Source organism: Hemitrygon akajei, chromosome 6, assembly GCF_048418815.1.
Source record: "Hemitrygon akajei chromosome 6, sHemAka1.3, whole genome shotgun sequence".
Lineage (NCBI taxonomy): Eukaryota > Metazoa > Chordata > Chondrichthyes > Myliobatiformes > Dasyatidae > Hemitrygon > Hemitrygon akajei.
In genome coordinates this window covers 3,551,567-3,570,055 of record NC_133129.1, presented here as the reverse complement: position 1 = coordinate 3,570,055, position 18,489 = coordinate 3,551,567, and the positions used below count along the sequence as shown (strand labels likewise).

Below are 18,489 nucleotides of genomic sequence, written 5' to 3'. Positions count from 1 at the left end.
TCTACAAAAGTGGTTTCCATCACCTTCTTCTGAGCAGTGTCTGTACAGGACGGGTGAGCCCAGCCATTGTCAATACTCGTCAGAGATTGTCTGCCTGGTGTCAGTGGTCGCATAACCAGAATTTGTGATCTGCACCAGCTGCTTGTACGACCATTCACCACCTGATCCCATGGATTCACGTGACCCTGATCAGGGACTAAGCAGGGGATACACCTTACCTAAGGGTAAAGTGAAGACTAGCAGAGGAAAGGAGTGTCTTACACCTCCTTTGGTAAAGACGTATCGTCACCCTGCCACCCTGTTATACATTCAATACATATTAATCAAAAAACTATAAATTTCAGTAAGAAATGTATACCTACATGTAGAATCTTAAATTTAATAAGTAGCACAAAAAGAGGGAAAAATAAGAAAAAAAGTGAGCTGGTCCTCACTTTTCTGATTGTTCACTCAGAAATCCGACGGCAGAAAGGAAGAAGCTCTTCCTGAAACGTTGAGTGTGTGTCTTCTCTGGGAAGCTTCCTGATCCTCCGTTAGAACTCCACTCATTCCTCCCAGGCTCAGGCAAGGCCCCGCCAGGGGGCCCGTTGAAGGTCTGGGGGCCACCCTGTGTGAGGGACTGTCTGAGATGGAGATGTGGTGGGGAAATGGAACTCATCACCAGCTGAGGCTGGGAGTGGCCGACATAACATTCATCCCCGGAGTCTGGACACAGAATACAATGGGTGCTGGAGGTTCTGACCCATCCCTGAACACTGCAGAAGATGCCGAGATGGTGTGAGAGAGAGCAGAGGCCTCTGTGGACGTGCTGGAGTCCGTCGTGGGTTGGGGACAGGCCCCTCCCATCGGTGCTGCCTTCCTCTTTTGCTCAGTGCTGCCCCCCAGTGTTCACTTAGTGAGAGACAAGCTGGACCAGGACAATATCCAATCTACCATCCAGCTCCAAGCCAGACCACTCAGGAACTTGGGCTATATTATGTCTTTTTGTGACTGTATGCTTTTCTGCGATCGTAACGATGTGTACTGTGTGCTGTTGCTACTCTGCTTTACACCTTGTCCCTGGAGGAACGCTGTTTTGTTTTGCTGTATGCACGTGTGGCTGATTGACAATTAAACTTGAACTTGAATGTGGCGACGGGTTCTTTTCCGGGTCTGATCTACAGTCAGATCTCACTCGGGGTCAGACAGATAAACACGGGGGTGGGGGTTGATTAGAGAAAGGATAATGGTCGCAGGCTTCCCCTCACCCACCCCTAAAACCCTCCCCATGCCCAGCAGAGTGTGTCAATAGTTTCTTACCTGGTCTGACCTGCAGCTGGATCTCACTCTGGATCACATGGATAAATGGGGGTTTGACGTAGGATGAATCATCATGATTCCTTTCCCTGAATGCAGCCAGACACAGGTAGCTGTGACTGTCCTCCACTCTCAGCTGCTTTATCCTGATCCAGGCATTTCCCAGCTCTGGGTCCTCGACGAGCTCATGCCGAGTCACTCCGTTTTCCGCTGCCCACAATCCAGTTCGAATACGCCTGAAGGTGACGATGTGTCGGTAGGGATCCTTCCTCATCCACGTCACCGTGTGCGCGGTGAGGTTCTGCGGAGGCCGTGTGAACACACAGGGTAACGTGGCCGAAGCTCCCTCGGTTCCAGTCATCACAGAGACACTCTCACTGGGAGCTGAGGGAAGGACAGGTGCCAGAATAAATCAGTTAACCCTCAGCAAAAACGTTTAACACTGACAAAATATCCAGCCTACAAAATAATAGAAACTCCCCACAGCACCCTCCTGAATAAAAACACAACCCATCTGTGTCTCACTCATTGCAAACCATTCAATCAAGAGAAATTGTTTAGAACATAAAACAGTCCCATCGGGCAGGAGGTAGAGAAGCCTAAATCTCACACCACCACGTTCAGGAACAGCTAATTCCCTTCAAACATTCAGTTGTTGAACTAACTGACACCAACACTAATCAGTGGAGTGTAACAACACTGATCAGTACAGTGTAACAACACAAATCACTGCAGTGGAACAACACTTATCATAAAAGTATAACAACACTAATCAGTACAGGTAACAGCACTAGACACGACAGTATAACAACACTAATCAGTACAGGTAACAGCACTAGACACAACAGTATAACAACACTAATCAGTACAGTGTAACAACATTAATCAGTACAGTAGAACAAACACTAGATGCTACAGTATAACAACACTAATCAGTACAGGTAACAACACAAATCACTACAGTATAACAACACAAATCAGTACAGTATAACAACACAAATCAGTACAGGTAACAACACTAGACATGACAGTATAACAACACTAATCAGTACAGGTAACAACACAAATCACTACAGTATAGCAACACTAATCAGTACAGGTAACAACACAAATCACTACAGTATAACAACACTAATCAGTACAGGTAACAACACAAATCACTACAGTGTAACAACACATCATAAAAGTATAACAACACTAATCAGTACAGGTAACAGCACTAGACACGACAGTATAACAACACTAATCAGTACAGGTAACAGCACTAGACACGACAGTATAACAACACTAATCAGTACAGGTAACAGCACTAGACACGACAGTATAACAACACTAATCAGTACAGGTAACAGCACTAGACACGACAGTATAACAACACTAATCAGTACAGGTAACAGCACTAGACACGACAGTATAACAACACTAATCAGTACGGTGTAACAACATTAATCAGTACAGTAGAACAAACACTAGATGCTACAGTATAACAACACTAATCAGTACAGGTAACAACACAAATCACTACAGTATAACAACATAAATCACTACAGTATAACAACACAAATCAGTACAGGTAACAACACTAGACATGACAGTATAACAACACTAATCAGTACAGGTAACAACACAAATCACTACAGTATAGCAACACTAATCAGTACAGGTAACAACACAAATCACTACAGTATAACAACACTAATCAGTACAGGTAACAACACAAATCACTACAGTGTAACAACATGAATCAGTACATTCTAACACAGTACAGGGGACACAACAGCAGAGTTTCCTCCCACAGTCTAAGGATGGACCGGATCGTCGGTTAATTGGTCATTGTAAATCGTCGTGGGTTCAATAGGTGGGTTTTTGGGTGGTGTGGTTCGTTGGGTCGGAAGGGCCTGTTCTGTGCTGTATCTCTAAATGAATAAACAAATAAATAATGAGGTGGAGAGTCCATCTTATCGTACTGGGGGACCACTCAGTAGTTATAACTGTAGGATAAAAGCTGTCCTTCAGCCTGGTGGTCCGTGCATCCAGGCTGTTGTACCTTCTGCCCAGTGGGAGAGGGCCGAAGAGAGAATGTCCAGGGTGGATGGGAGGGTCTCTGATTTTGCAGTCTGCTTCACAAAGACGGTGAGAAGTGTAGACAGAATCCATGGAGGGGGCTGGCTTCTGTCTTGATCCATGTGACAGGTTGAGCCCTGTAATCGTGTCCTGTCTGCCTCCTCCCCCTGACATTCTGCAGAATCACAATCGGGATTAGGATAATTTCACCGGCTTGTGTTTTGTGCAGCAGTACATTGCAATCATCATCATCGGTGTGTGCTGTGTTGTGTGATGTGGGCAATCACAGTCTCGTAACCATGATGAACACACACAAAATGCTGGAGGAACTCAGCAGGCCAGGCAGCATCTCTGGAGAAGAGTAAACAGCTGACGTTTCAGGCTGACCCCTTCATCAGGACTCACACTGTGCAGAACAGGCCCTTTCATTTTTATGACCATGATTGTTCTTGGTAATTTTTCTACAGAGGTGGTTTCCATCACCTTCTTCTGAGCAGTGTCTGTACAGGACGGGTGACCCCAGCCATTATCAATACTCTTCAGAGATTGTCTGCCTGGTGTCAGTGGTCGCGTTACCAGAATTTGTGATCTGCACCAGCTGCTCATACGACCATCCACCACCTGATCCCATGGATTCACGTAACCCTGATCAGGGGCTAAGCAGGGGCTACACCTCGCCCAAGGGTAAAGTGAAGGCTAGTGGAGGGAAGGAGTGTCTTACACCTCCTTTGGTAAAGACGTATCTCACCCTGACACCCTGTTATACATTGCAATACATATTAATCAAAAAACTGTAAATTTCAATAAGAAATATATACCTACATGTAGAATTTTAAATTAAATAAGTAGCACAAAAAGAGGGAAAAAAGGAAACAAAGTGAGCTGGTCCTCACTTTTCTGATTGTTCACTCAGAAATCCGACGGCAGAAAGGAAGAAGCTCTTCCTGAAACGTTGAGTGTGTGTCTTCTCTGGGAAGCTTCCTGATCCTCCGTTAGAACTCCACTCATTCCTCCTAGGCTCAGGCAAGGCCCCACCAGGGGGCCTGTTGAAGGTCTGGGGGCCACCCTGTGTGAAGGACCGTCTGAGATGGAGGTGGTGGGGAAACGGAACTCATCACCAGCTGAGGCTGGGAGTGGCCGATATAACATTCATCCCCAGAGTCTGGACACAGAATGCAATGGGTGCTGGAGGTTCCGACCCATCCCTGAACACTGCAGAAGATGCCGAGATGGTGTGGGAGAGAGCAGAGGCCTCTGTGGACGTGCTGGAGTCCGTCGTGGGTTGGGGACAGGCCCCTCCCATCGATGCTGCCTTCCGCTTTTGCTCAGTGCTGCCCCCCAGTGTTCACTTAGTGAGAGACAAGCTGGACCAGGACAATATCCAATCTACCATCCAGCTCCAAGCCAGACCACTCAGGAACTTGGGCTATATTATGTCTTTTTGTGACTGTATGCTTTTCTGCGATCATAACGATGTGTACTGTGTGCTGTTGCTACTCTGCTTTACACCTTGTCCCTGGAGGAACGCTGTTTTGTTTTGCTGTATGCACGTGTGGCTGATTGACAATTAAACTTGAACTTGAATGTGGCGACGGGTTCTTTTCCGGGTCTGATCTACAGTCAGATCTCACACGGGGACAGACAGATAAACACGGGGGTGGGGGTTGATTAGAGAAAGGATAATGGTAGCAGGCTTCCCCCCACCCACCCCTAAAACCCTCCCCATGCCCTGCAGAATGTGTCAATGGTTTCTTACCTGGTCTGACCTGCAGTTGGATCTCACTCTGGATCACATGGATAAATGGGGGTTTGACGTGGTTTCCATAGGATGAGTAATCATGATTGCCTTTCCTGAACTCAGCCAGACACAGGTAGCTGTGACTGTCCTCCACTCTCAGCTGCTTTATCCTGATCCAGGCATTTCCCAGCTCTGGGTCCTCGACGAGCTCGTACCGAGTCACTCTGTTTTCCGCTGCCCACGATCCATTTTGAATATGCCTGAAGGTGACGATGTGTTGGTCGGGATTCTTCCTCATCCACATCACCGTGTGTGCGGTGAGGCTCTGCTGAGGCTGTGTGAACACACAGGGTAATGTGGCCGAAGCTCCCTCGGTTCCAGTCATCACAGAGACACTCTCATTGGGAGCTGAGGGAAGGACAGGTGCCAGAATAAATCAGTTAACCCTCAGCAAAAACGTTTAACACTGACAAAATTTCCAGCCTACAAAATAATAAAAACTCTCCTCAGCACCCACCCAAATGAAAACACACCCAAATGAGTCTCACTAATTGCAAACCATTCTGACAAGAACATATCTTCAGAACATAAAACAGTCCCATCGGGCAGGAGGTAGAGAAGCCTGAATCTCACACCACCATGTTCAGGAACAGCTAATTCCCTTCAACCATTCAGTTGTTGAACCAACTGACACCATCACTAATCAGTGGAATGTAACAACACTAATGAGTACAGTGTAACAACACTGATCAGTACAGTCTAACAACTCTAGTCAGAACAGTGCAACAATACTAATCACTGCAGTGTAACAACACTACCCATTACAGTGTAACAACACTACCCATTACAGTGTAATGATATCAGTAGATACAGTCACAGCATGTGTCACTACAGTGTGAATAAACTAATCAGTACAGTGTGACAACCCAATCACTGCAATGTAACAACACTGATCAGTACACTGTAACAACATCAGTCAGTACTGTGTAACAACTCTAGTCACTGTACTGTAACAACACTAATCACTACAGAGTAACAATACTAATCAATACAGTATACCAACAATAATCAGTCCAGTGTAATACCTACTGTACTGAAAGTGTTCAACAGCCTGAGCTGGTGTGTTTGACAGGGAATTCTACAGTGAACCCTCTCCAGTGTAATACTTACTGTACTGAAAGTGTTCAACAGCCTGAGCTGGTGTGTTTGACAAGGAATTCTACAGTGAACCCTCTCCAGTGTAATATTTTCTACATGGAAAGTGTTCAACAGCCTGAGCTGGTGTGTTTGACAAGGAATTCTCCAGTGTAATATTTACTGTACTAAACGTGTTCAACTGCCTGAGGTAGTGTGTTTGATACGAAATTCTACAGTAACCATGTCCAGTGTAAAGACTTACTGTACTGAAAGTGTTCAACAGCCTGAGCTGGTGTGTTTGAGAAGGAATTCTACAGTATACCCTGCATTATAGAAAGATAGAGCAGTGGGCTGTTTACTGTTTACCTGTGTTGCAGACTATATGCATTCTGTATTATTCTTTATTAGTTGATATTTGGTAATATTGTGTTTTATGAGCTGTGTGTGATATATGTTGATTCCAGGGATGAAGGGGTTAATCTATGAGGAGAGATTGAGTCACCTGGGACTATACTCTCTGGAGTTTAGAAGAATGAGAGGGGATCTGATAGAAACATACAAAATTTTGGAAGTGTTTGATAAGATCGAAGTGGGAACGTTGTTTCCACTGGTCAGTGAGACTCGTACTAGGGAACGTTGCCTCAAGATCCATGAGAGAAGATTTAGGTCAGAGATGAGGAAAAACTTTTTTTCCCAGAAAGTGGTGAATCGGTGCAATTCTTTACCCAGGGAAGCAGTTGGGGTTTCCTCACTAAATATATTTAAGAAACAGTTAGATAGGCTCTTACATAGTAAGGGAATTAAGGGTTATGGGAAAAAGGCAGGCAGATGGAGCTGAGTTTATGGACAGATCAGCCATGATCTTATTGAATGGCAGAACAGGCCCGATGGGCCGGATGGCCGACTCCTGCTCCTATTTCTTATCTTCTTATGTTTTGTGAGTGCACCTTGATCCGGAAGAAGGTGGTTTCACTAAAACACTAGAATACTACAGCACAGTACAGGCCCTTCAGCCTTCGATGTTGTGTTGACCCATATATTCGTTAAAAAAAGTACTAAACCCACACTACCCCATAACCCTCTATTTTTCTTTCATCCATGTGCCTGTCCAAGAGGCTCTTAAATACCCTTAATGTTTTTGCCTCCATCACCATCCTTGGCAAGTCATTGCAGGCACTCACAACCCTCTGTGTAAAAAACTTACCCCTGATGTCTCCCCTAAACTTCCCTCCCTTAACTTTGTACATATGCCCTCTGGTGTTTGCTATTGGTGCCCTGGGAAACAGGTACTGACTAATCACCCTATCTATGCCTCTCATAACCTTGTAGACCTCTATCAAGTCCCCTCTCATTCTTCTATGCTCCAAAGAGAAAAGTCCCAGCTCTGCTAACCTTGCTTCATATGACTTGTTCTCCAATCCAGGCAACATCCTGGTAAATCTCCTCTGCACCCTCTCCATAGCTTCCACATCCTTCCTATAATGAGGTGACCAGAACTGAACACAATACTCTAAGTGTGGTCTCACCAGAGATTTGTAGAGTTGCAACATGACCTCTCTACTCTTGAATTCAATCCCCCCATTAATGAAGCCTAGCATCCCATAGGCCTTCTTAACTACCCTATCAACCTGTGCAGCGACCTTGAGGGATGTATGGATTTGAACCCCAAGGTCCCTCTGTTCATCCACATTCTTAACCAACCATTAACCCTGTACTCAGCCTTCTGGTTTGTCCTTCCAAAATGCATCACCTCACACTTAACCGGATTGAACTCCATCTGCCATTTTTCTGCCCAACTCTGCAGACTGTCTACTGCAGCTCCATCCACAACTCCTCCAATCTTCGTGTCATCCGCAAACTTACTCACCCATCCTTCCGCTTCTACATCCAGGTCATTTATAAAAATCACAAATAGCAGGGGTCCCAGCACAGATCCCTGCAGCACTCCACTAGTCACTGATCTCCAGGCAGAATACTTTCCTTCCATGACTACCCTCTGCTTTCTTCCTTTAAGCCAATTTTTTATCCAAACAGCCAAGGTTCCACTGATCCCATGCCTCATGAATTTCTGGATGAGTCTCTCATGGGGGACCTTGTCAAAAGCCTTGTAGACCACATCTACCGCCCTACCCTCATCAATTACTTTTGTTACTTCTTCAAAAACCTCAATTAGACTTGTGAGGCACGACCTTCCCTTCACAAAGCTGTTTTAACTATCCTTGAGTAGACTGTACTTCTCCAAATGCTCATAGATCCTATCCTTAAAAATCCTTTCCAATAGTTTGCAGACCACCGACGTAAGACTCACCGGTCTATAGTTCACAGGATTCTCCCTATTACCTTTTTTAAATAAGGGAACTACATTTGCCATTCTCCAGTCCTCCGGCACTTCCCCTGCAGCCAAAGAGGATTCAAAGATCATAGCTAATGCTCCAGCGATCTCTTTGCTCAATTCCAACAGCAACCTGGAGTATATCACGTCTGGCCCTGGGGACTTGTTAATCTTGATGTTTTTAAGAAGATGCAACATTTCTTCTTCCTTAATCTCCACATTGTCCACCACACAGACCTGTTTCTGTTTCGACCTCACCCTGATCAAGGTCCTTTTCACTTGTGAATACTGAAGCAAAGTATTCATTTAGGACCTCCCCAACCTCCTCCGCCTCCAGGCACATGTTGCCCTCTTCATCCTTTAGCGGTCCCACCTTTGTTCTTGTCATCCTCCTAATCTTCACATACACATAGAACACCTTGGGGTTCTCCTTAATCCTACATGCCGAGGCCTTCTCATGCCCCCTTCGAGCTCTCCTAAGTCCTTTCTTAAGCTCCTTCCTGGCTACCCTATATTTCTCATGAGCCCCTCCTGCTTCCTGCTTCTTATATCTAACATATGCTTCCTTCTTCCTCTGGATGAGTTGCCTCACGTGTTTCGTCAGCCACAGTTACCTTTTCCTACCATTTTTTCCTTGCCTCAGTGGGACAAACCTATCCTGAACACAGCACAAGTGGTCCCTAAACTTCTCCCGCATTACTTCTGTGCTTTCACCTTTGAACATCTGTTTCCAATTTACTCTCGCTAGTTCCTGCCTCATCCCTTCATTGTTAGCCCTTCCCCAGTTAAGCACTTCCCCATTTTGTCTGTTTTTATCCTTTTCCATAGCTATGCTGAAGCTAAGGGAGTTGTGGTCACTCTCACCAAAATGCTCCCCCACCAAGAGGTCTGCCACCTGACCAGGTTCATTACCCAGAACTAGATCCAGTATGGCCTCTCCTCTCATCGGCCGGTCCACTTACTGTGTCAGGAATCCTTCTTGAACACACCTGACAAATTCAGTCCCATCTATCCCCCTTGCAGTCGGGAGATGCCAGTCAATATGAGAGAAGTTGAAATCACCCATAACTACAACCCTGTATTTCCTGCACAATTCTAAAATCTGCCTGCTTATCTGCTCCTTGGTGTCCCGAGGGCTATTTGGGGGCCTGTAGACTACTCCCAGCACAGTGATCGATCCCTTCCTATTTCTGACTTCCACCCAGACTGACTCAGTGGACACTCCCCCTGCAGTGTCCTCCCTTTCTATAGCCATGATACTATCCCTGACCAGTAATGCTACTCACCGCCCCCTTTCTACCTCCCATCCTGTTCCTTTTAAAACACCTAAACCCTGGTACCTGCATCAGCCAATCCTGCCCTTCCTCCAGCCAAGTTTCAGTAACGGCCACAACATCGTAGTTCCATGTACTGATCCATGCTCGAAGTTCATCCCCTTTATTCCTAATACTCCTGGCATTGAAATAGACACATTTCAACCCCTCTAACTGGCTAGATTTATGTTTTGTCCCCTGCCTGTCCTTTCTCACCAACTCAGAATACATAGCATCATGCCCTTGTCCTTCTACCCTAATCTCTGCACTCACATTCTGATTCCCACCCCCCTGCCAAACTAGTTTAAACCCTCCCAATAGCTCCAGCAAACCTGCCCGCCAGGATATTGCTCCCTTTCCAGTTCAGGTGCAGCCCGTCCTTTTTGTACAGGTCAGACCTTCCCCAGAAGAGATCCCAATGATCCAGAAATCTGAACCCCTGCCCCCTGCACCAACTCTTCAGCCATGCATTCATCTGCCATAATTTCCTGTTCCTACCCTCTCTGTCTCGTGGCACAGGCAGCAATCCCGAGATTACCACCCTTGACGTTCTGTATCTGTGTACAGTCAGATGGCAATAAACTTGACCTTGATTGCTGCTTTTCTGATGCAACGCTCTGTGCCTGTGTTGCTGCGGCAACTGGATTTTCACTGCACCTGTGCAGACACGTAGGCAGACGTGCAATGAAAATCGAACCTGCAGCAGCAAGTAAGTTCAGTTCCACTCACCTCATTATAGGAAGGATGAGGAAGCTTTCGAGAGGATGTAGAGGAGATCTACCAGGATGCTGCCTGGACCAGAGAGGATGTTTAATGAGGAAAGGTTGAGCGAGCTGGAGACTTTCTCTTGGGAGTGAAGAAAGATGAGAGGTGACTTGATAGAGGTGAACAAGATGATAAGAGGCATAATCGAGCAGACAGCCAGAGACTTTTCCTGGAAAGTATTGGGAGGATGTCAGAGGTCAGAGGCAGGTTCATTACACAGACAGTGGAGGGTGTGTAGAACAGATGGAGTTCAACCCAGATAAGTGTGAAGTGATTCATTCTGATAGGTCAAATTTGAATACAGAATATATGAATGGTAAGACTGGTGGCAGTGTGGAGGATGAGCTGGATCTTGGGGACTCTGTCCATAGGACACTCAAAGCTGCTGCACAGGTTGACAGTGGTGTTAAGAAGGTGTATGGTGGACTGGCATTCATCAGCTGTGGGACTGAGTTCAAGAGCCCTGAGGTAATCTCTCTAGAGTAGGTTACATGGTCAGCACAGCATTGTGGGCTGAATGGCCTGTAATGCGCTGTAGATTTCTGTTTCTATATTCTCTGTAAGAGAGGATCACTGATCCTCCAGGTTCGGGGGTTCAGCTCAGGGTAACAACCCTGACGGGTAAAACAATGTTGTTATGGAAACAGCAATGGAGAATCCTTCGACATCTGAGTGTGACGGTATTCCTGAGTCCCACTCGGGAATTGTATGACTGACAGCAGTGAAAACCAAGAGGAACCTACTGACACGATGAAGGAAGCCCTGAATGCTGCCAGAGATGGAGGCCCTTCATTGCTGACTGAAATGGCAGCAGCGTCACGGACAGGGGGGAGGGGGAGAGGGAGAGGGGGGTAAGGGGGGAGGGAGAGGGAGAGGGGGTAAGGGGGGAGGGAGAGGGGGAGGGGAGAGGGGGAGGAGGAGGGGAGAGGGGGAGGAGGAGGGGGGGAGAGAGGGGGAGGGGAGAGGGGGAGGGAGAGGGGGAGGGAGGGGGAGGGAAGAGGGGGAGAGGGGAGGGAAGAGGGGGAGAGGGGAGGGAAGATGGGGAGAGAGGGGGAGAGAGGGGGGAGGGGAGAGGGGGGAGAGGGGGAGGGGGAGAGGGGGAGGGGAGAGACAAAAAGAGTAAGTGTGTGTGCGTGAGTGAGAGGGAGGTAGAGAGACAGGGAGACTCTCAGGTACGGGGACGTTATAGAAATGGAGGGCTATGTGGGAGGCTAGATTGGTCTTCGAGCAGGTTTAAGGGTCAGCACAACATTGTGGGCTGAAGGGCCTGTACGGTGCTGTTGTTCGATGTGATAGTGCACATGACAATCACATCTATTTGACATGATCATCCTGCAAAATATACTTGTAGATTATGAATAAAATGAGTTTTCAGGGAGATAAAATGTGAAATGATTAGTGTAGATTTACAACTCAATGCTTAAACATCGGTCCTCACCTCTCACAGACAGATCTGTTAGAACCGCCGTTTGAAAGTTGCCAACATTGAGCTCCACCCGGCACCGATACCGACCACCGTCACTCCGCTTCAGACGCTCCACCATTATCGAGGCATCTCTCCGACTGAGGTTCCCCACGAATCCGAACCGCCCTCCTCCAGCCTCCTGTGTCGTTGTATCGCACCAGGAGGGGCCGGAACCGGGATATGTGCACTTAAACACCAGTTTTTTAGCACCTGGTGTCTCCCTGTACCAGATCACGGAGCCGGATGGGACGACATCAGGAGATGTGTCGGTGAAAGTACACGGTAACACAGCGGAGGCTCCTTCCACCGCAGAGACCACATCAGCGCCGGAGATTGACCAACCATTTAACGAAAACTCTGCAGAGAGAGAGAGAGTGAGTGAGTGAATGAGAGAGAGTGAGAGAGAGATAGTGAGAGTGTATGTGAGTGAGTGAATGAGAGAGTCAGAGAGAGTGAATGTGAGTGAGTGAGAGAGAGAGAGTGAGTGAGAAATTGAGTGTGAGAGAGAGAGAGATAGTGAATGAGAGAGGAGGGAGAGAGAGAGGCAGTGATAGAGAGAGAGAGAGAGAGAGAGAGAGAGTGAGTGAGAAATTGAGTGAGAGAGAGAGAGGTCGATATTTGAACAATAATCTGCTGAAGGAATTCAGCCGGTCGGGCTGCATCTGTGGGTGTGAAAGGACGTTGAAGTTTTGGTTTGCATCGGGACTGATAGAGGAGTGTCGAATGGCCAGAGGGAAAGGGGAGGTGAGACAGGAGGCTGAGGGGATAGATAGATTGAGGAGGGTGAGACCGGAATCTGTGGTGATTGATGGACTGAGGAGGGGTGAGAGAGGAGTCAGAGGTGATAGAGGAGGGGTGGGACAGGAATTCTGAGGTGATTGATAGATTGAGGAGGGTGGGACAGGAGTCTCAGGTGATTGAGGATTGCGGAGGGGTGAGACAGGAGTCTGAGGGGTTGGATAGATTGAGGAGGGTGAGACAGGAGTCTCAGGTGATTGAGGATTGGGGTGGGGTGTGAGTTTAAGGGCAGGTTGTGCTGGGTAGGGAGATGGGAGATGTGGTAAGTGGTGGAAGATGGAGAAGAGGGAAGGAAAGGAGATTCAGATGGAGAGAGGTGATTGTAATCAGTTGTTTGAGGGAGGGCCACCAAGGGCTCACTCTCCAGCCTGATACTCTGAGATGAGAATGGGACCCACTGGGGGAGATGCGTCTGGCAGGTGGAACCGGGTCAAGAGTGGGGAAGGTGGGGAAAGTGGGTGAAAATCTGGGAAACAGACCTGGAGTTTCACTACTGTCACGAGTGGATCTTCAGATGTCAGTGGGCCTGACGACCATCAAACCAGGGGAGTGGGTTACAGACTGGGCCCTGACATGGGGGAGGGGAAAAACTATTCTTTACATTAAATATATATAAAAATTCAATTCGATAAGCAGTGCAAAGGTTTTGCTGTTGTCCGGGTGAGCCAAGGCCACGTGAGAAGCCAGTGAGATTGCATCCACTGTAGACCTGTTGTGGTGACGGGCAAATTGCCATGGGCCCAGGCTCTTCCTGAGGCAGGAGTGGATTCCAGCCAAGACCAACCTCTCGAGGCATTTCATGGCAGTAGATGTGAGTGCCACTGGGTGATGGTCGTTAAGGCAGCTCACCCTGCTCTGCCTGGGCACCGGTCTGATGTTATCCTTTTGAAGCAGGTGGGGCCTCTGACTGCAGCAGTGAGGGATTGAAGATATCCTTCATCTTTCCCAACAGTTGATCGACACAGGCTTTCAGCGATCTTCCAGATACACCAGCAGGGCCTGACAACTAAATGATCAGTAATGGATAGCCAGGACTGGGAACAGGCTGTGATCCATAGGAGGGTCCAGGCTGGGGGGTTTATATGTGCAATAATGGATACTCAGGAGTGGGCTACACGCTGCGGTCTGGTGCTGTAGAGACCGGAGTGGGGGTTACGTCAGAATCAGAATCAGATTAATATAGAAACAATAGAATAGACAACGAGATTGCATCACTGGCGTATGTCATGAAATTTGTTGTTTTGTGGCAGCAGTACAAGGCAATGTATAATAATAAAATCTATAAATTACAGTCAGTGCATATAAAATAAGGAAAGGAAATAAACAGGTTGGGCAAAAAGAGTGAAAAAATACTGAGGAAGAGCTCATGGATTCATTGACCATTCAGAAATCTGATGGCGGAGGGGAAGACATTGTTCCTGAATCGGTGATTATTGATTAATCAGACTCTTATTGAAATATAGTGCATTACAGGCTGGGGTGGAGTCAGGGTTTCGGGGGTTTGTCATTGTCGTCTGTTCCCTGGGGCTGATGGCTTTTACAATCCTGCCACTTCATTTTCAGGTGGGGAAGTGATTGGAGAATCAGGGGCACCGGTTACGGAGAGGAGAGCTCTTGGAATTAGCTTGGAGTGACGGAACAGTTGCAGCATTCAGGAGGACATTCAGCCCATTGAGTTCATACTGGCCCTGTGTAAGAACAACCCAGCCAGTCCCACTCCCCCCACCACCAGATTCTGGCATCTTTTCCCTTCCTTTCCATTCGTGGTGAAGGGCCCCAGGCAAAAACATTGACTGTTTATTCCCCTCCATAGATGCTGCCTGAGCTGCTGAGATCCTCCAGCATTTTGTGTGTTACTCACGTTGTGGTAGATCATGATGTCAGAAGTTCATTTTTATTACCTGGAAATGGGAAACAGAATGGCTCCGTGAACCACAGGCACCTGGTGAGCCAGGGAGGGAACAACCGGGATTTCTCAGTAGCAGATGATCATAGATTTACTGTATTTAACACGAGAACATAGAACACAGAGCAGTAGAGCACAGGCACAGGCCCTTTGGCCCACAATGTGGTGCTAAACCAATTAAATTAGTGACCAACTAAACTAACCCCTCTGCCTACACAACATCCATTTCAATGTCCAATGTCTGTTCATGTGCTGATCTAAATGTCTCTTAAAAGCCCCTAATGTATCTGCCTGTAACTCCTCCCTAGACAGAGCATTCCAGTCACCCGGCACTGTCTGTGTAAAACATTTACCCCTCACATCCCCTTTAAACCCCTTTCACCTTCAACGCAGGCCTTTGGTATTAGACATTTCAACCCTGGGAGGAAGATACTCTCTGTCTGCTCTCTCTGTGCCTCTTATAATCTTACAAACTCTATCAAATCTCCCCTCAGACTCCGTCGCTCCAGAGAAAACAACCCAAGTTTATCGAACCTCTCATTACAGTAAACACCCTCTAAACCAGGCATCATCCTGGTGACCTCGTCTGTACCCTCTCCAAAGCCTCAACATGCCTCCTACAGTGGGTGATCAGAACTGTACACAATACTCCAGAACTGGCCTAGCCAGAGTTTTATAAAGTTGTAACATAACTTCCTGACTTTTGCCTGGGTGGAGGAGGGGAAAGGACACCGAGAATAAGAATCAAGAGGTTACAGTCATTGAGTGGGGATCTCCTTGCAACCTGATTGGTAACCTGAATATCGATAGGCCTAGATAGAGTGGATATGGAGAGGATCTTTCCTATAATCAGTTTGAATATTGATAGGCCAAGATAGAGTGGATATGGAGAACATCTTTCCTATAGTCATTTGGTGGAAGAACATCTCAGATTCCATCGGCGGGGGGGGCCCTCCATCCTGACGGCATCAGCATCGATTTCTCCAAGTTGTGGTAATTTCTCTTCCCTTCTCCCTTCTCTCTGATACTCCCTCCTCTTCTCCTTACCTGCCTATCACCTCCCTCTGGTTCCCCTTCTTCCTTTTCTCCCATGGTCTACTCTCCTATCCTATCAGATCCCTTCTTCTTCAGCCCTTTACTTTTCCACCAATCACCTCTCAGCTTCTTACTTCATCCCACTGCCCTACCCAGACACCCTCTCTCTCACCTGGTCTCACCTCTCACCACCATCTTGTACTCCTCCCCCTCGCCCCCACCTTTGTATATTGTCTTAGAACACAGAACATAGAAATGTACAGAACATTACAGGCGCTTCGTACCACAATGTTGTACCGACCATTGAAACCTACTCTAGACACTGCCTAGAATTTCCCTAGTGTATAGTCCTCTATTTTTCTAAGCTCCATGTACCTACCTAAGAGGCTCTTAAAAGACCCTATTGTATCCACTTCCATCACCGCCTCCGACAGTGCATTCCACACACTCACCACTCTCTGTGTGAAAAACTTACTCCTGACATCACCTCGGTACCTATTTCCAAAACTATTTCCCCTCGTTTTAGCCATTTCAGCCCTGGGCAAAGGCCTCTGGGCATCTACAAGATCAAAGCCCCTCGTCATCTTATACACCTCTATCAGGTCACTTCTCATCCTCGGTCACTCCAAGGAGAAAAGGCCAACTTCACTCAACCTATTCTCATAAGGTACGCCCTCCAATCCAGGCACCATCCTGGTAAATCTCCTCTGCACTCTCTCTATAGTATCCACATTCTTCCTGTAGTGAAGTGACCAGAACTAAGCACAGTACTCCAAGTAGGGTCTGGCCAAGGTCTTATATCGCTGTAACATTACCTCATGGCTCTTGAACTCAATCCCACAACTGATAAATGCCAACACACCATACACCTTCTTAACAACACTGTCAACCTGCACAGCAGCTTTGAGTGTCCTATGAACTCAGACCCAATGATCTCTTTGATCCTCCACACTGCCAAGACTTACCATTAATACTATATTCTGCCATCATATTTGACCTACCAAAATGAACCACTTCACACTTATCCAGGTTGAAGTCTATATGGCACTTCTCAGCCCAGTTCTGCATCCTATCAATTTCCCACTGTAGCCTCTGACAGCCCTCCACACTATCCACAACACCTCCAATCTTTGTGTCATCAGCAAACTTTCTAACCCATCCTTCTACTTCTCCATCCAGGTCACTTAAAAATTACAAAGAGGACAGAAACCAGTACAGATCCCGGCGGAACTCCACTGTCCACCGACCTCCATGCAGAATATGGACCATCTACATCACCCTTTGCCTTCTGTGGTCAAGCCAATTCCGGATCCACAAATCAAGGTCTCCTTGGATCCCATGCCTCCTTACTTTCCGAAGGAGCCTTGCATGGGGAACTTTATGGAATGCCTTACTGAAATCCATATTCACTACATCAGCTGCTCTACATTCATCCATGTGTTTTGTTACATCCTCAAGGACTTCAATCAGGCTCGTAAGGCATGACCTGCCCTTGACAAAGCCATGCTGGCTATCCCTAATCAAATAATGTCTCTCCAAATACACATAAATCCTGCCTCTCAGGATATTCTCCAGGAACTTGCCCACCACTGAAGTCAGACTCTCTGGTCCATACTTTCCTGGGTTATCTCTACTCCCTTTCATGAACAAGGGAACAACATTTGTAAACTTCCAATACTCTGGTACTTCTCCCATTCCTATCGATGATGTAAAGATAATCGCAAGAGGCTCAGCAATCTCCTCCCTCACTTCCCACAGTAGCCTGGGGTATATCTCATCCAGTCCCAGTGACCTATCTAACTTAATGTTTTTCAAAAGGTCTGGCACATTCTCTCTCCATGCACACGTTTCCACCATCGCACCTAATGGGTCCTATTCTCACACGGCTCATCCTCGTGCTCTTCACATACTTGTAGAATGCTTTAGGGTTTTCCTTAATCCTGCATGCCAAGGCCTTCTCATGGCCCCTTCTGGCTCTCCTAATTCCATTCTTAAGCTCCTTCCTAGCAAACTTGTAATTTTCTACAGCTCTAACAGTACCTAGTTTCTTGAACCTTTCGTAAGCTTTTCTCTTCTGCTTAACTAAATTTTCCACATCCTTTGTACACCATGGTTCTTTAACCCTACCAACCTTTCCCTGCCTCAATGGAACATACCTATACAGAACTCCATGCAAATGTTCCCTGAATATTTGCCACATTTTGGCTGTGCATTTCCCTGAGAACATCTGTTCCCAATTTAAGCTCCTAAGTTCCTGCCTGTTACATACCCGTAATGGTTTAAATGAACCAGCATCAATAGACCACGCCTGGAGTCCGGTTTTGATGTTAAAACCACTATCTTTATTAGTATCTACTTAATATAGCAACGTAAACAAGAATAGTCAAAAGTTAACAGTGTTATGAGTATCCATATGTGTAAATATAACTCCCAAACTATTGAGCTCGGTGGGGGGGGGCACCAGGCTTAAAATCGTGAGATGGTGAGGTATGAAAGTTCAGTTCACCCACAGATTAAATTATGTGAAAGAGAGATTTGTAATCCAAGGTGAATGTCGAGAGACAGCATTTATGTCGTATTCCACAGGTTCCACGGTGGTAAAACAAGATAACAATTGCCATGGGTTTTATCCGTTGTTAT

The 18,489-nt window shown here is 46.8% G+C and overlaps 1 protein-coding gene across 1 annotated transcript in view; it reads right to left on the bottom strand.

The window, feature by feature from the left end:
- LOC140728798 (uncharacterized) overlaps positions 1-12,189 on the bottom strand; it is a 250,874-nt gene extending 238,685 nt beyond the window's left edge. The window contains exons 1-2 of the mRNA XM_073047754.1: positions 12,084-12,189; positions 5,117-5,506 (exon numbers count right to left, since the gene is read on the bottom strand). Of these exons, the coding sequence (XP_072903855.1) occupies positions 5,117-5,506; positions 12,084-12,189 (496 nt within the window). The remainder of the gene's footprint in view (positions 1-5,116; positions 5,507-12,083) is intronic.
- Positions 12,190-18,489: the final 6,300 nt, after the last annotated feature.